The sequence below is a fragment of the Canis lupus genome, chromosome 1 (assembly GCF_048164855.1).
Source record: "Canis lupus baileyi chromosome 1, mCanLup2.hap1, whole genome shotgun sequence".
Classification (NCBI taxonomy): Eukaryota; Metazoa; Chordata; class Mammalia; order Carnivora; family Canidae; genus Canis; species Canis lupus.
In genome coordinates, this window is record NC_132838.1 from 61831470 (window position 1) to 61849793 (window position 18324).

Below are 18324 nucleotides of genomic sequence, written 5' to 3' on the forward strand. Positions count from 1 at the left end.
CTTTTCCTTGGTATTTATATTAGTGAGTAAAAGAGTAAGGAATATTAACGCTGATGAGTTTGCTTTGTTTCCAGAAAATAATGGCCAAGAGATTTCTCTGCCCAACTTGAGGAGCATCACTGAAGCCTGTTTATGGGGAATTGTCCTACCACAGCCCTCTGGTATGGCATCTGGGGAGTCCTCAAAGGAGCTACCAACTCTAAGAATGAGGCAACATGACTCAGGTTATTATAAACCCTCATGCAGAGTGCTGAAGAGGGAAGGCCATGTAAATGGAGGAAAATCACATAAAAATTATATGCACAGTTCTACTGTCGTTGGGCAGAAAACTCTACAGTGGGTTTTGGAGAAGGAGACGGTCACCAAGAGGTCAATAGTTTTTGGACCCACTTAATGCCAACTTACATGCAGCTATTTCATTTAAAAAGAAAATCCTGACATCTCACTACAAACACACAATTTTTTAACGCAATGACATGAGCGGGGCTGAGATACTATAAATTTTCAGTTCCTCTAAGATCTGGTGGAGGTCAAATACCACCATCTCACAGTCAAAATGTTTTATATATATATAATACAGTTGTGAATATAAACATTAGTTTCTGCTAAACTGAAGAAAAGAGTAAAAATTCACAGCAGGGTGGGGGTGGGGGGTTGGAAGGTAGATGTGGGATGGGCATCCCACCCCCTGTGTTCATTTTTGCAATGTCTCTCTCCCCATCCCACCATTTCCTTTGTTAATTGTCCCTCCTTAGCTTAAGAGGAAAGGAATTAGATCATCAAATAACTCACACCCACCTTTAACTTCACACACCTTGGCCAATACGAAACAAGTCTGCACTGGCTACACTCTGTTCCACCATTTTCATTTACTGCAACATGAAACATGCACTCTATATAATTTTAGAAAAGAGTGTGATATTATAAAATACAGAACTTTTTATTATCCCTGGACTTTTGGTGAAACAAGCACTAACTTACGGCAGTAATTGCTATCTATAAAGAGTAACTACAGGCAGTGGCATTCCCGTCTCTAATGCTATTCCATTTTACTCGTCAGCAAATTTAAACTACAGCTTGATCTCAACCTGGCTCTTCCTCTGGGTCTCCCCCCGCCCCCACTTCCACGTTCACCGGCCTGGGCTCCACTCTCCTCCCCGCCTTTCCTCTGCCCCTCCCCTTCTTCAGCCCCTCCTCCTCGTTGAGTCAGTGGCTTGAAACTTTTAAAAGCTCTGTGCTCCAATTAGAAAAAAGCTTTTACGAGGTATCAGCACTTTTCTTTCATTAGGGGAAGGAGTGAAGAAAGTACCAAACAGCAGCAGACTTTTAAACTTTAAATAGACAGGTCTGAGTGCCTGAACTTGCTTTTTCATTTTACTTCATCCTCCAAGGAGTTCAATCACTTGGCGTGCCTACTTCTTTTAAGAGAAAGAGTAAGTTAAAAAAAAAAAAAAAACCAAACCAAACCAAACCAACAAAAAAAACTTTACCTATTCGTTTCTTTTTCTACAAGTAAAAGTTTTCTAAAGTTTGAAAATGTGCTAAATGTAGCTTTGATATGATACTGTAAGTGGGAAGATGAGCTTGAAAATGTGTTCTGTAGTTTTTAGATTTAAAATTGAACGTTCAGTATTTATTTTCTTGACGGCTGAAAAGTTTTCTAGCAGTAATGCAACAGGTAAAATAAGGTTCAGACCTTTAGAATGAAGCACTAGTTTGCTGGGTTTTTGGCTCTTCGTGTTAGAGTGTAATTTTACTTTTTTTGGTAATCGGTAATAGTCTAGGTGTTTTGTAACGGGTGGCGGCGGCGGTGGTGGTGGTGGGGATGGTGGTGGTGGTGTTTGGGGCCTGGGTTGGGGATTTGACTGACAACATCACAGAAATCAAAGTGCAAATTTGCTCAGCCTGCTTACTCTAGATTTTCGACACTTTGTGCTTTTCATATGTAAATCTTGGTTGCTGTTCTGTAGCCGGGCGAAGCGGACTTGTTAACAAAATGCTTTGTTAAAGACTTTGCGGTTGCTTGACTTCCACGTGGTCCCTTCCTGGGATTTACCCCAGCGGACAAAAAGATGTGAGAATCCGAGTTGTAATAGTGAAGGTTTTTTTTAAAAGCAACAGTTACTATCTGTTTGTGTTTTTTGTTGTTGTTATTGTTGTTTTTTAAAAAAGGAGACCCTCAGGAGGGCCACCTTGTTTCCTGGACCACGTTGGCAGCTCAGCAGAGGGAACCCCTTGGATGGGTGGTGGGTGGTGGGTGGTGGGTGGTGGTCGTGCACAGAGCCTCAGACGGGGTGGAAGAGACTTTGAGAACAAAAGTGACTGCCCGGGGGCGCATCCCCACCCGGTCTGCCTGAGCCCGGAGCTCCTGGGAGCCGAGACTGAGCTCCGGGAAGCGGGCGCCGCAGGGGAGCCGGGCTCCCGCGCTGCTGCGCCCCCGGGACCCGCTGCCGAGCCGGCGGCGCCTGCCGGCGGGCTGCCGGGAGGCGGCGGCCGCGCGGAGCTGCTCCCGCACAGGCTTCGGGCGCTGGAAGGGCCTCGGGCGGGGCCGCACACCCTCTGCGAGCCAGGAATGCAATCGTGCATCATCGCGCCCGCCAGGGTCCCGGGCCCAAGTAATTAGCTTAGATTCTTGGGTGCGACCCTACAGTTGGAAGTATTTGCACGGGCGAAGGCTGAAAAGCAGATGAAAAATGAAAGCTGGTGCAGCGGGGAGGGGAGGGGGTGCAGCGGGGCGTCTCCGCATCCGGCAGGGCCCCCACCCCCACCCCGGGGGCTGTCGAGGTTTGCAGGGTGCCCCCCCCCCGAATCCAGGCCAGTCGGACCGAGCGCAGGGCTGCGGCCCCTCCCAAGCAGGGGAGGGGGAGAGGAGCGGGGCGCCGAGGGGTCCAGCCCGCAGCCAGCGATTAATTTAATTAAACGTGTCAATCTAATTTGCCTGCCTTCCTCCCTCCTTTTTTAAATTTTTTCCCCTCCTCTTAAACGTGTTGAATCCCACTGTGTAAACATGGCTAAGGCAATCCGAGGACCTTGGGAATTACCGTGCTTATGTTGCACTTGTACCTCTTGGAAGTTCTCGAAACTTCCCAAGAATGAGGGTGGGGAGGTGGCCCCTAATGCAATGAGGAAAGGGCTAATGACGTGTCCAGAGGCCAATCCTTAGCAGGATTCGGAAACTCAGACGTCGCAGTTCCGAGCAGCGGGTTGCCCACTCCATCCTCATACGCATCCAGGAGTTTACTAAGCGTCTCTGATGAAACTTTTCATAATCTCCCCTGGACCGGCCTCCTACTCATCCTCACCCTGTGTTTCTCTTTAGGAGTGCAGGGTGGGGGTGGGAAGAGGAGAGCTATGTGTGTAACCTCCTGGGGAAAGGAGATTGGGGTCTGAGTTCTGTTCCTCCAACCAAGTCAGTAGTGAAAAGATGGGCTTACTCTCAGCCTCTGAAAATTGGGCACATTTGATCACAAAGGGCCCCTTTGCAATGTGGGCAGTAGATGGGGGTTTCTTAAGGAAGCCTACTTTTCACTTGTGTACAAGGATTTTTGGAAATAAAAGGCTGTAGTGATGCAGAGAGCTCAAATTAACGCCCATCTCAAAGAGTGAAATAAACTGGTTAGGTAGCAAATACCTCTGGGGAAGGCTAATTAATTTTTCTAGGTAGGCCCAGATGGCATGAAGAGGATACCGGTGGCAGGAATCGGTTCTGTCCTGGCAGTGTGTGTGTGTGTGTGTGTGTGTGTGTGTGTGTGGTGCTTCTACTTCCCACAGTCAGCGTAGAGCCGTCACCTGTCCTTTGCATGGAAAAATGACAGTGGTAGTGTTGTGCTCCTTTCTTCACTGTTCAAACAGGTTCCACATTTTTCTGATGCCTTTTAGAGCTAATGGCCACAGCTGCCCCGGTTGTAGTGGGGTTTCTCACTCTTTCCTGTGTTGATTCCTACCTTGCTGACCCTCTCTGGGAAACAAGATTTCAAAGAAACTCAGTAGCAAGCATCTGAAAGGGTGTGTTTTCAGATATTCAGAGTTGTTTTCTTACTTAGATGTTTCCAATTCCTGCATAGAGAAGGATGGAAACTCATGATACAGTGCATTCCTTCCTTTCTTTTATAATATCCAGAGGTGTAGCTTGGTATGAAGCCGAAGAGCCCTTTATATATGATACCGGAGGGAAGGGAATGATAGGAAAGTCACCAGTGATTAATACCTTCTACTCCACCTTTCCTGTTGTGCTGACTTCCCTCCAAGATTCTTGGTTGTTTAAATAGATTGTTGAAGCTTATCCACAGACACCAGTTCAGCTCTGGTGTCTTTTCACCAGGGAAAAGTAGTTATCTAGTGTTTTTCATTAAGGTCAGTATGCAATATGGTTAAGTCAAGTTTAAAAAAAAAATCCCAAGTTTCTCCTTCATGGGTGGTTAATTAATTATATATATTTTTTGATCTTTGGGATAACTACCTAAATTCTTCGCTTTGCCTGTCTAAATTCACCATTTGACTATGTGTGTACATATTGTTTTTTTCCAAAGTGAAAACATAAAGCCTGGTGAGATGTGTATCAATGGCTTTATCCTTAGATAGATTTCCCATAATCTTCATATCTAAGTTTCCCTAGCTTTTTAAGTAATTTCTAGAAAATATGTTTTATGGAATGCTTAACCTTCAGAATACTATAGAAATGGAGTGGCGGGCTTTTTTGTTTGTCTGTTTTGTTTTTAGCAATTTCTGTGAGCCAGATACGTTCTATAGGATATGACTCTTGATGATTTGGGGAAGATGCCTTCAAATAGAAACAAAGACAGGCAGACAGCTTCATGGTTTTTTTCTCCCTATCAACTGATAAAGGGTACATTCTTCTCACAGGTCTGTATGGACCTGCTAAAACAGCGTCATTGTACTTATTACAAGAGCATCTTGAAAACTAATTTTGATCACCATTAGGAAAATGTTAATCATTTCCTAGTGCTGTTTTGCTAAAGAAAATATTACAAGATAAGAAAATAAATAAGCTATATCTGTATCTAAAGATCTTTTAAAGAATAATAGCTAAACTTTATTAAGCTCTTCTAAGAGCTTCGAGCGCCTGTTATCTTACTCAAGTGCTCACTGAAGAAAATAGACTGTTCTTTTCTTTTTTAAAGATTATTTATTTACTTACTCATGAGAGACACACAGAGAGAGGCAGAGGGAGAAGCAGGGTCCCTGCGGGGAGCCCGATGCGGGACTTGATCCAAAGACCCCGGGATCACGACCTGAACCAAGGACAGATGCTCAACCACTGAGCCACCCAGGCGCCCCGAAAATTGACTGTTCTTAATCCGTGCACTTATGGGTACTCTAATGGTGTGTTTACATGATGACAAAATAACTAGGTTGTTCATGAAAATAGTCTGTTTGGAGGTGAGTGGGGGAACACCAAGAACTGACAGATTATGTTTTTTTTTTATTATTTTTATTTATTTATGATAGTCACAGAGAGAGAGAGAGAGAGAGAGAGAGGCAGAGACATAGGCAGAGGGAGAAGCAGGCTCCATGCACCGGGAGCCCAACGTGGGATTTGATCCTGGGTCTCCAGGATCGTGCCCTGGGCCAAAGGCAGGCGCTAAACTGCTGCGCCTCCCAGGGATCCCCTGGATTATGTTTTTTTAAGTCCATCAGATCACAATAGAAGAACACGGCTCTTTGCCTGCAGCTTCTGGCTTAGGGCATTTCTTCTAGCACCCCTGAAGTGGCCATGAGCCACTTCTTGGGGGGGGGGGTATGTTGAGTGGTAGCTGCTGAACTGGGGGTGGGGGTGTTGTCTTTATTCGGTAGGCATGGTACTGTCCTTGGAGTCCCTTACCTTACCCTCCATCTCATATCACTGTTCTGTGGAGGTTGAGGTAGGTTAACTCTGTGATGGACAGGGGTAAGAACCAAGGAAAGAAAGGTTCGGCTCCCAACCCCTCCCACCCCTGGAAACAAACAAACAGGCCATTCTATGCCACGCATCGCATCCTATACCTAAGGAGGTAAAATGGTATCATTCTTTCCAGAGGAATCTAAGGATAACCGGGGAGCCATGAGGCAGAATTGTAAATAGAATAGACGTTTAAATGGAAGGGGTTTGATACACCACAGAGTTAGTCTTACCGTCCAGGTATAAGGAAGCAATGGTGGTGTGTTTGTTATTTGATGAACTGGGAATATTTGCCCTGGTCCCCAATTCAGATCATTAAACTGCCTGCAGAGTCGGCTACACCCAGAGGTTCCATCACCCAGGGTTGCTATCAGCGTTGCTCTTCCCCTTCAGAGCCCTAGGCCTACCTCCACATTTGTCACTCTTGAAATAAAAAACAGGTTTAAACAGGCTGTTTCTTCTGTTGCAAGACACTGTGGTGTTACTTATTCTTGGCAACGATGACGTCACGTAGGACAGACAATACTGCAGAATTGGGGAGTGACAGCACAAGTTTGTTGTTGTTGTTTTAAGACCTTAACCTGTCACAGCATAATAGTGAGACTGAGTAAACATCTATGATACCTGACGCAGTGCTGCGAGAATCCCAAATTACTATGATGTCATGTAATAAATTCAAGAAGCTCTTTGTTAAGGAGCCTTTTTTTCCTACATCAGTTCTTCTTGCCTGCTCAGGAATTATTTGAAGCATGTCGTTTCAACAGTTCTCAGTTTCAGCAGTTATCACTTGAAAATTTCAACCTTTATTTATTTAAATAACAGTACCTTTATTTATTTATTTATTTATTTTTACTACAAAAGTCCCGTTTTTAATTAATTTGAAACTTCAGAAGTGTGGGATATATATGAGAGAACCCCAAAGAGGTGGTAAACAACACTGGCGAATGAAACCTGGTGTCTTTTTTCGTTTTGTTTTGTTTTTACAGGCCTCCTTTAATTCATTTAATGGATATTTATTTAGTACCTCTGACTCCACTGCGGAGACAGCAGTGGACAGTAGGAAACGCCCTAGTGGAGCTCACATTCTAGTTGAGGAAAGCAGATAGAAATAAGTCCTTGTCACGGAGGGGGACCAACAACAAACAGATAAATTAAAGACCATCAAGACCAAGGGAATAGGAAGTGACAGGACCTGGAGGGCTGGTTGATGAAGTGAGACCGGAGTGGAGACCCACAGGGGTGAGGACGTGAACCGCGTGGACAGAGCAGAGCTGAGCAAGGCGGATCAACTTGTTAGTTTTCAAGATTGGCTGTTGGAGGAGAATAGTTTGGCAAGCAGGGTGACTAGGCTGGTGACCTGAAACTCGAGGAGGTGATGATGGCTGAGATCAGGCTAAGAGCAGGGGTGGTGGTGAGATTCGGCCCGTCTGGGTTTTTGGGGAAGATAAAGCCTATAGTATTTGCTGACAGTATGAATGTGGGTTATGTTAATTATGTGTGGAGATGAATATTACCAAAGAACATCTGGCTGTTGTAACCGTAGAGGAACGGTCATGACTGAGCCCACTCAAAGACATTTACTGCAAGGGACAGGAGTTCTTATAAAAGCTAAAGAAAAACATGAGGAGGGTTTCCATTTTTGGCTCAGGGGCTTAAAGTTTTTTTGGTTTTAGTGTATTAAACACACGCACACGGCATTGCCCTTTAACCTCCCAAATAGATCTGTTTAATGATTTTTCTGAGGAACTTATATAGTCATTTTCTTACGTATTTTTAGCCCTCATAACTTTATTTTTCATTCATCTTCTCTAAGTGCTTACTTTCAATCATTAAAAGGTGATAGGTGTAAAGTCTCACTTATGTTTTTAGCAATCCTATCTACCATTATTTAAGTCCCTACTCTAAGCTCATTACAGCTGTCACTTGGGAAATCCTTTAAAACTGAAATTAAAATGTGTTCTAGTTTTCCTGACAATTATTAGTACACTAATGACATGGAACGACTTGACTACAGCTTTGGCACGGTGATTTGCTCTGGCAAAAGGGACAGTCAAAAGTAATTTAAAACTAAAGCCTTATTTTCATCCTAAATAAAGTGTTTGAATCTCTGTGCTCTTGGGGAACATCAGATGGAAGTAGGATGACACAAGGTGGTGCAGGGAAGGGTGAGCTTAATTCCCAGGTGCCCAGACAGCCTCTGCTCTACCCTTTCAGCCTTCTTAGGTACTCTCTGTCCCTTTTTGCTCTTCTGACATTTCCCCAATCCTAAATATTTTGAATAACAGAGCACCGGAAATGTCAAGGAACCATTGCTTGCCTCCTGGCCTGAAATTTCAGGATCACCTGGGTGCATTTGTTTAAAAAACAGAAAAAAAAAAGACAAATTAATTTCCCAGCACCCCTGCCCCCAAGAATCAGATTCAGTCAGACTGGTGAGTACCAACAATGTGTGTTTTTAACAAATGCAGGGCAGCTCAGGAACCATCACAGAGGGTCCAGAGGGGCCCCGGATAGGTCATGCCTGTGGTTTTTGGCTTCCAGTCTAGAGGGCCATGGAGGGCAATGGAAAATGTGACCTAATGTGGTACACAGAAGACACAGGAGGATGATCCAGCTGCTGTCAAGCATTTGCTTCTAATGAGAACTTTGCATAACTCCTTAGCCAGGACCTTATTCTACCTATAAAGTTCCAACTTGGGAACCTAGAGGTGAAGGCATGAATATGCATGATGTGTACTCCACTGCTGTGCTTTTCTCATGTATCACATAAGAAATATACCTGTCATTATGCTGGTGAATATGAATGAGGTATACAGTCTGTAAGTCAACGCCAGGGATTCTGCCTATTATTTATAAAATGACATTAATTTTTTTACTAAGATTTGGAAAAATGAAAATACTAATGGGGGGGTGGTCAACTAGTTAATAGAACTTTTGACTCACAACAAAGGGAACAACTACCAGAAAAGGTAACTATTTTTGTTACTTCTCCTTGAAAATCACAAGCGTTATAAACCATCACATTAAACATAATCTGATGTCTCCGTGATAGTGGTAATGACAGGGTATAGGATCCTAGGTGTCCAATTGGATAATTCATCTCATTCAGATGAAAGAGTATAACTCATTAATGCAAATGACAACTGTGTGGGTGCTTAAAGAAAAGACAACTTTGCAATTAAGTTGCTGGTATATTAATAAAGAACTACTACCCAGTGAACTGCCCAGTGACCCAATTCACATACGGTGGCACTGTGGGGTGTTTTGGGGAATCTACATGAAAGTCAGGTTTTTTTTTTTTTTCCATAGAATGTACCGAGGTTTAGTAATTAATTGCCACAAGCATCTACATAATCATATTTTGACGTTGAACCTTGAATAATGATGAAACACTGACCAAAATGACTTCTTCTTAGTCTGCCCAATAATACATCTAAACATGTTAGGTTTGCCTTGAGCTCGATCATTGAGTGAATATGATGAGATGTATGCAGACAGTTTATCATTTTATAGTTGATTGTTTTTGTGGTTCTCTCTTCCCTCCTGGCAATTGGAGTATTGAGCAAAAGCAGATGACACTGGCAAAATATTGTAATTCTCTGCAAACAGAATTAAGGCCAATTTACACATCATCACATAGAAACTATCTACTGATATGGCTCCAAAAATTCTGCTATGTTTGTTTGACCCTCATGGACTGTACTTCTTCATTCCCAGGATAGTATTTTCTGCTAAATTGTAGGTTTTTTTCTTTTACGTTCTCTCACCATCAAACTGTCCATCAAAGCTAAATTACTCCCTATCACTTTGAGACTTTGCTTGACTCTTTAACTCTTTGTCAACCTTATAAGCCTTTGTTCTTTTTTCCCTTTGTTCTTTTTTGACTGCTCTTTTCATACATCAGTTTCACTGTCTAACCTGTCACTCCAGAATCTAAAATGGCCCTTCCCAAAGTAGAAGGGAAGCTCCCTTTTTTATGACCATTGGAAAAGCATTATTTCTGGAACTGCCCACCCACCTCCCACTCTTCCCTCAGCATTCTTTGTCACCAGTCTTTGGGTTGCCATCAAAGATACCCATCAACTGCTAATTTAGATAGCTGGTACATAGTTTCACTTTATGGATCAGCATCTCTTCTTTGTTCCATCCAGGAAATCGTAGGCCAGATATCCCAGAGATGGAGGCATTAAACGGCAACATAATGTTGCATGTTGGGGGGAGGAGACTGCCTTGGATTTCATTTATTTTCTACAAGAAGGTGGCTCGTAATTCAATACCAGATGAGAAACTTTTATATTCAGATAATGAATGTATTTCCAGGAAGCCTATGTAATCCTACTTTCACTTGCACTATCTGAAATTCGTTACTAAGCTCCTGGAAAGTCTTTGCTTTGCTTGTTTTTGATTATTGAGTAATCTTTGACCACTTCATCCTTTTTTTTTACTCTCTACTTACAACTCTGCTGAAAATTAAACTATATTCTCTATGCCTGTCATATGTAATGTCACTCATTTCTTCCCAGCTCTCAGGCCTTGCTAAGATTGTATCAAAGCATGAAAGCATTTCTGGCCTTAATCCAGCTTCACTATGATTTTAAAACCAGTGTGTGGTGCATTGGAAGTCCTTAGTCTTGGGATCATTAGTCTTGTAGCTCTACTGGTAGCTGAATATTTCCTATACCTTTAAGAGCTCAACTTTCATCAGTTAAATGAACTATGGGCAATTAGAAGTATAAATTAAATTAGCCAAGTAACTTTTGACATCCATGTCATCTCTACAGAATTGAGTCCATTTCACACTCCCAACAATGGGGAAGTCCTAGGCTTAAGATATCTAGGTATTGATAGAAAGTTAAATCTAGTGTATAGGATGAGGGTGCAAAGCCTGATAAGGGAACTTGAAGGTATATAGTAATTTAAAGATGAAAACCAATCATTTTTGCTAGAGATAACACTTTAAGATGGTAATTTAAAAAAATTTCTTAAGCTATAATTAGTATTGAGACAAATTGAACTTTTACTTGAAATGTGATGCGCAGGAGCACCGGGGTGGCTCAGTGGGTCAGGTCTCCGGCTCGCTCTGGCTCCCATCATGATCTCATGGGTCTTGAGATCGAGCCCCCATGTGGGGCTCTGCACTCAGGAGGGAGTCTTCTCCACCCCCACTCATGCTTATTTGCTCATGCACTCTCTCTCTTTCTCTCTCTAAAATAAAATAAATCTTTAAAAAAATGTGATGTGCATTTAGACTTTGCTTTTTTGAAAGTAGTTTCCTGCACATAATGACACATCGTGTCAAAATGGCGTATTTTAGTACAACATATTTTTCTCTGGGCAGAAGACAGACTTCTGAACCACCTAAGTCACTGCTTAAGAAGAAACAGAGAAGTATAAATGACCCTATTATAAAATATGCACTAATTACACTTGAACGAGCAAGGTGAAACATTTCAGAGTACAATTAGGGATAAAATTCTATATAATAGGATGGAGGTTTGGAAACAAGGTTGTGTGTGTGTGTGTTTGTGTGTGTGTGTGTGTGTGTTCAGGGGCGTTCTTACTTCAGTTCTTAAACACCTGTACTTTTTGAAAACCGTCCTTTCAGCATTTTGCTTAGGCATGCATCCAGACACAGGCCTACCCGGCAAGAATTGCCCTCATTTATCAGACGGATAAAATAAGCAGAGGCACTTAGCATAGACAGTTTTTCGAGTCACATGGTGGGGCAGTGGTTGAGCAAGTTAACCTGTCCTTTGCAAGTTAAGATTGCCATTTACTGGGGACATCGGCTCTATTGCTTCTAAGATTTACCATATCTCAAGAAAATTGTGAGACTTGTTTGCAGGGGGAAATGGGACAGGAAGAGTTTGAACTTATTTTTTTTTTTTTTTTTTTTTAATTTGGAAGAGTGCTAGAAAGATAGGAGACCTTTTATCTTATTTTGACTCTCAACTGGAGACAACTATACATTTTAACTCATACTTTACAGTCTGTGATCATTTAGTTGTCTTTCGTTTCTTTTCAGGTGGTGCCCCGGCAACATGGGTGACTGGAGTGCCTTAGGCAAACTCCTTGACAAGGTTCAAGCCTATTCCACCGCTGGAGGGAAGGTGTGGCTGTCTGTCCTTTTCATTTTCCGAATTCTGCTACTGGGGACAGCGGTTGAGTCGGCCTGGGGTGATGAGCAGTCTGCCTTTCGTTGTAACACTCAACAGCCTGGTTGTGAAAATGTCTGCTATGACAAATCCTTCCCAATCTCTCATGTACGCTTCTGGGTCCTGCAGATCATATTTGTGTCTGTCCCCACACTCTTGTACCTGGCTCATGTGTTCTACGTGATGCGCAAGGAAGAGAAACTGAACAAGAAAGAGGAGGAGCTCAAAGTTGCCCAAACCGATGGTGCCAACGTGGACATGCACTTGAAGCAGATTGAAATAAAGAAGTTCAAGTATGGAATTGAAGAGCACGGCAAGGTGAAAATGCGAGGGGGCCTGCTGCGAACCTACATCATCAGCATCCTGTTCAAGTCTGTTTTCGAGGTGGCCTTCTTGCTGATCCAGTGGTACATCTATGGATTCAGCTTGAGTGCCGTTTACACTTGCAAAAGAGAACCCTGCCCTCATCAGGTAGACTGCTTCCTCTCTCGCCCCACGGAGAAAACCATCTTCATCATCTTCATGCTGGTCGTGTCCTTGGTGTCTCTTGCCTTGAACATCATCGAACTCTTCTATGTCTTCTTCAAGGGTGTTAAGGATCGCGTGAAAGGCAAGAGCGATCCTTACCATGCTACCACTGGCCCACTGAGCCCCTCCAAAGACTGTGGATCTCCGAAATATGCATATTTCAATGGCTGCTCCTCACCCACGGCTCCCCTCTCCCCCATGTCTCCTCCTGGGTACAAGCTGGTTACTGGAGACAGAAATAATTCTTCCTGCCGCAATTACAACAAACAAGCAAGTGAGCAAAACTGGGCTAACTACAGTGCAGAACAAAATCGAATGGGCCAGGCAGGAAGCACCATCTCCAACTCCCATGCACAGCCTTTTGATTTCCCTGATGACAACCAGAATTCTAAAAAACTAGCCGCTGGGCATGAACTGCAGCCACTAGCCATTGTGGACCAGCGGCCTTCCAGCAGAGCCAGCAGCCGTGCCAGCAGCCGACCTCGGCCTGACGACCTGGAGATCTAGATCCAGGCTTGAGAGCATTGATTCCACTCAGTGTGGAGAAGAGAAAAGGTGCTGTAGAAAGCGCACCTTAGGCGTTCATTTTGTTTCAGTGGAGGTGGTACTCAACAGCCTTCATCGTGAGGCTTAGAAAACACAAAGACATTAGAATACCTGGGTTCACTGGGGGTGTTTGGGATAGGCGGGTGGAGAGGGAGGGGAACCGGGAGGTACAAGTTGGTATTTAATGTAGTTTATTCAAAGAACTTTAGTTCTAAATATAAGTTGCATTAGGTGATACATAGGTAAGGGCTTTTTCTCCCCCCCACACACCCTAAGAATAGTGCTGTATATGTGAAAGAGTGGGTGATATATTTGGTTAAGTACTTTTTTGTTTTACCATGAAACTGAGATAACTTTGGCCGGGGGAAAAAAAAAATACTTCCTGGACATCTTGTTTCCTTTTATCAAGAAGAAGTTGGAGGATTGTCCTTATGTCCCTGCTAAAAAACATTCCATTGTTAAAATTTGCACTTTGAAGGTAAGCGTCCTAGGTGGGACCCTCCAGGTGTCTGTGGACTTGTGATACTATATTTTCTATTCTTGGTATCAGTTAAAAGTTCAGATAGGGCCCACAGAAAAAAGACTTTCCATGCATTTTCAAATCTCAGCCAGTCATATGTACATTATTTTTTTTTAACATCTACTTGCATCCTATTAATGCCATCACTTTTTCATCATTCCTCAACTACTGTTCACATTCATTTAATGGTTTCTGTAAAGATTTTTAAAACCGTGGGGATATCACTTAACATTTTTTGAATTAGAGTCAGGGAATCAAGCCATGCTCAATATTTAACAATCACTTCTATGTGTATGTGTGTGGAAGAGTGTGTTTTATTTGTCATGTATTGGTACAAGCAGAGCAGTATAAACTCACAAACACAGATTTGAAAATAATGCACACATAGTGTTCAAATTTGAGCCTTTCTCATGGATTTTGTGGTGTGGGCCAATATGGTGTTTACATTATATAATTCCTGCTGTGCAAGTAAAGCACACTTTTTTTTCTTTCCCTAAGTGTTTTTTTCCCATGTATCCTATTGTGGATACTGGTTTTGTTAATTATGATTTTTTCCCTTTTTTCTCTTTTTTAGAATATAGCAGTAATGCTATTGCTGAAATGGATGATTTTCTTTTTCTGAAATGTAATCATGGATGCTTGAATGATAGAATTTTAGTACTGTAAACAGGCTTTAGTAATTAATGTGAGACACTTAGAAGAAATGCTTAGAGTGGGCTTTTAAGTGTGCCTAAATGAATTTTGCAGTAACTGGTATTCTTGGTTTTGTCCTACTTAATACACATTAATTCAGAACTTGTATTCTGTTAAGAGTTAGATTGTCTTTTGGAATGACCAGCAACTTTGATGTTTGCACTAAGATTTTATTTGGAATGCAAGAGAGGTTGAAAGAGGTTTCAGTAGTACACATGTAACTAATTTATTTGAAATGTACCCTAAAGAAATCTACCAGTTTCTTCAAATGCCTTTTTAAAACTCATCAGAGATGATTAGTAAAAATGCGGAGTATCATACTTTTCTTCTTGCATGTCAGCTACATAAACAGTTTTGTACAATGAAAAATACTAATTTGTTTGACATTCCATGTTAAACTACTGTCATGTTCAGCTTCATTGCATGTAATGTAGACCTAGTCCATCAGATCATGTGTTCTGGAGAGTGTTCTTTATTCAATAAAGTTTTAATTTAGTATAAGGATAGCCTCTATATCCTGTGTGATTTTTTTTTTTAACTTGTATTACATCTATTCATGATTAACAAAGACATTTCATTGTTACGATGATTTAGGCAAGTAAGACAAGTTTCAGGAGTCTTTAAAAATAACAGCCATTAGGTAGGCTTAGTGCTATATATATATATATATATATATATATTTTTTTTTTTTTTTTTTTTTTTTTTTTTTGGTTTAGTGCTATATTGATAACGTTTTTGGGTATTCAACTGAGAAGAAGATAAATACCCAAGTGTTGAATTTGGAATATAAGATTAATGAGATGTGTGATAAAACTTAAGGTAAGGTTAAGTAATTCAGCAGGTCTTACATGACAGAAGTAAGCATAAAAAGATATGGCTGATGACATTTTAAAGCTGTGGAGCCTCCTGGAGATAAAAGAATAAGAACAAAGTTATTATAAGTATGGTTATGCTCTGTGACAAAAGAATGAAATAGATCCATGAGTCTATTATTCCAAGACATTGTGCAAATACAGAAAATAGGTTTTAGAAATTCCTAACACTCTCTCACCCCCACAACTGAATCCTTCAGAGGGAGCAGAACAGTTTTGGGCAATGTATAATACTGCTATAAGTTTAGCATAAAATATATTAAGTATGTTTCTAAGTCACATTTTAAGAGTACAATTTTTAAGAGTCCTCTACATACACACCACAATTACTAGAGCATAAGATTACTAATCTAGAAATAATCTAGTTCAGTTTCTTTGCTTTTTTATGAGCAACAGTTAAGAGATCTGCCTAAAATCAAAGGATTATCAAATCACCAGTTTCCCAATTAGGATTGGTAATGTCAACATTCTTTCTTTCTTTCTTTCTTTCTTTCTTTCTTTCTTTCTTTCTTTCTTTCTTTCTTTCTCTTTCTTTCTTTCTTTCTTTCTTTCTTTCTTTCTTTCTTTTGTTGGTAATGTCAACATTTCTTTAGGTATCATCATTTGGCTGGCTGAGAAACCAATGGGAGAGGCAAGTTTTCTCTGCATATGTGTTTGCATTTACTCTGGGGAAGAGAGAAACTAGCAATTTTCTTTGAATACATAGGTTTCTGCATACTACACATGTAGGGTTCACAGGATATGGATGCACAAATGATTAGGCCACTGAGTGGTGGAGTAGCATAGTGGAGGTATGAAATAGGTTTCCGATATAGGTGTGTGGAGGTGGGAGGGCAAGTTACATCTTTCAGAAATAGTTTGCTCTAAATATTTCCCAACTTTGAAATTTTCACAATATATTAAAAATAATTAGGCATATTATAAATATATAGTTTTGTAAATGTATACCTATGTGGGAGAAATTCTAATTCCCAGAGGAAATCACTGTTAAAAGTCAGTCACCAACCATATATCAGGTACTGTGTTAAGGAGTGGCAATTTAAAAAAAAAAAAAAAAAGGAGTGGCAATTTTTAGAATGGCCCCACAATTCCCACCCAAGGAAGCTTATGAAGTGAACCCCTCCAGAAGTTTAAAAAAGATGTTCCATTCTTCATTTTGCTTAACTGGCTGCCTGCCTTCCACAGCTAAAAATTAAATTGAGTTCTGTTTAAAAATTATGAGAAAACTCTTATTTTACTCCACAAATATTAAGATGCTCATTTTTTTCTTTTTTTTTTGCAAAAAAATTAATCTTTAAAAAAATCAGAAAATCTTGAATCTTCTAGAAGTAGTAGAACTTTCTGTGGTGGTGGAAATGTTTTATTCTCCACTACCATAGCCTAACCACATGCATCTATTGAGCACTTGAAATGTGGCTAGTGAATCCAAAGAAATGAATTTCAATTTTTAATTAAATAGCCACATGTGCTAGTGGGTATCATATCGAGCAGGGCAGCTCTAGAGTCTGCTGGGAAAAAGAAGTTTAACATTGAGTTGAAATGGGGGAGAGGACGGTCATGTTAGAATAGAAATGAGGAGAAACTCAAGGTACTTTTCATAGTCTTACAACAGTATTTCTTATTCTATAAACACTAGGAAACATATTTTAAACAAAGTCTCTGCTTTTATGTGAAATCTCCAATCTTTTGTTAGATAATCATATATTTTATGTTACCATTGTTTTACTTCAGAATTTTATACACAAGCCTATGCTGCCTGTTTTTAAAAGTGGTATAATCATCTAATATCTTCAAATATTGGGAAGAAGTCCAGCGTCTTTATTTGGTTCAGTGCATTAACACCCTAGCCCCTGTGAATCTCTATTAAATTTTCAGGCCATGGGCTGTTCTTTTACCTTATTTTGAGAAAATTGCTGAACCTCAACCTGCCCAGGATGCTAGTTTTCTGCCCACACACTGCCTCTCCTAAAAATTCCAAACTTCAGATTCCAACATGCCAAAACATCTGTGCTTTGTACTTGGAGGGAGAGTAAAATAATGAAGTTTGGGGGCTTATTAAAGTCTTAAAGTGAGTTCTTTTTATAAACAGTACACCAACAGTGTAGAAACATGTTTATAATCTTTACTGGCTCGGAGATTCTGTTTTTACCTTTTCTTGGTTGGGCAAATATAGCTGAGCCCTTGGCATGTCAGAATTTGCAGCTGGCAATTTTCAGAACTCAAGAGCAGGCATGGAACAAACACCACAGAGACAGTGCTTCAACAAGAATAAAGAGTATCGTGTAAAGAAGAAAGCTAATTTGGAGGAAAAATTTTGCATTCGTTGCCTGGTCTTCAAAAGTGTTGAAATTTCAAGTCAGATTATTTCTTCTGGTGTCCGGATGTTTCTTTCAAACAAATGCTTATTTGGTCTATGACGTGTAGAGTCATTTCAATGCCCACACACTTTTCCTGTATAAATAAAAAAACTGTCTCAAGAGGCACCCACTCTGAAAGCAAAGCCTGGGCCCAAGTCTTATTTAATGCAATGAGCCATCTGCCTCTGTGCAACATGGAACTAGAGCCTAGTCGAGTATTTGTTCTGGAATCTCTTGTCAGTCAGTTACTCTTTACAAAACTTAATCAGAATTAGTACAGACGTCAAGATAGTTTTTAGTTGCTATGGTAACAGAAACCAGGAAGTTTATTTTAAAAGTAAGTGTAGAAAAGTGTAAGACTTTCTTCTGCTTTGAAAAACTTGGGATGGAGTTTATATTTTATATTTTCAGGCATATTTATTAATTCTCAACACAATTAATTTAGAAAAGCTTCTTTACTTAAAATGTAAACTAACCTTAAGCCTAAACTCTATGAAAATGACCAAAATTGAGGTTAACTCAAACAACTCCAGGGAATAAAGGGGAAAATATTGAGGTTCATAAAAAGAGGTTGAAGCCTCAACCCCAGCCAGAGTCCCAAAGTTGAATTGGTCATTGCCCTTGAAGACTTTGATGTCATCGTGGCTCTAGCTCAAGTTTTCCTCAACTCAGAGCAACTGGAATTACATTGGCCCTTATAGTGCTCTACTTTTTAATTTCTAATCATCCAAGCTACTCACTATATAAAGATTTA

General features: G+C 40.8%; 1 protein-coding gene across 1 annotated transcript; it reads left to right on the forward strand.

Annotated features, from left to right (window-relative positions):
- Window positions 1–1187: 1187 nt before the first annotated feature.
- Window positions 1188–14847, forward strand: GJA1 (gap junction protein alpha 1). The gene is made up of 2 exons (XM_072832255.1): window positions 1188–1433; window positions 11925–14847. Exon 2 carries the CDS (start codon window positions 11941–11943, stop codon window positions 13087–13089), a length of 1149 nt encoding a protein of 382 aa, XP_072688356.1. The 5' UTR covers window positions 1188–1433; window positions 11925–11940; the 3' UTR covers window positions 13090–14847.
- Window positions 14848–18324: the final 3477 nt, after the last annotated feature.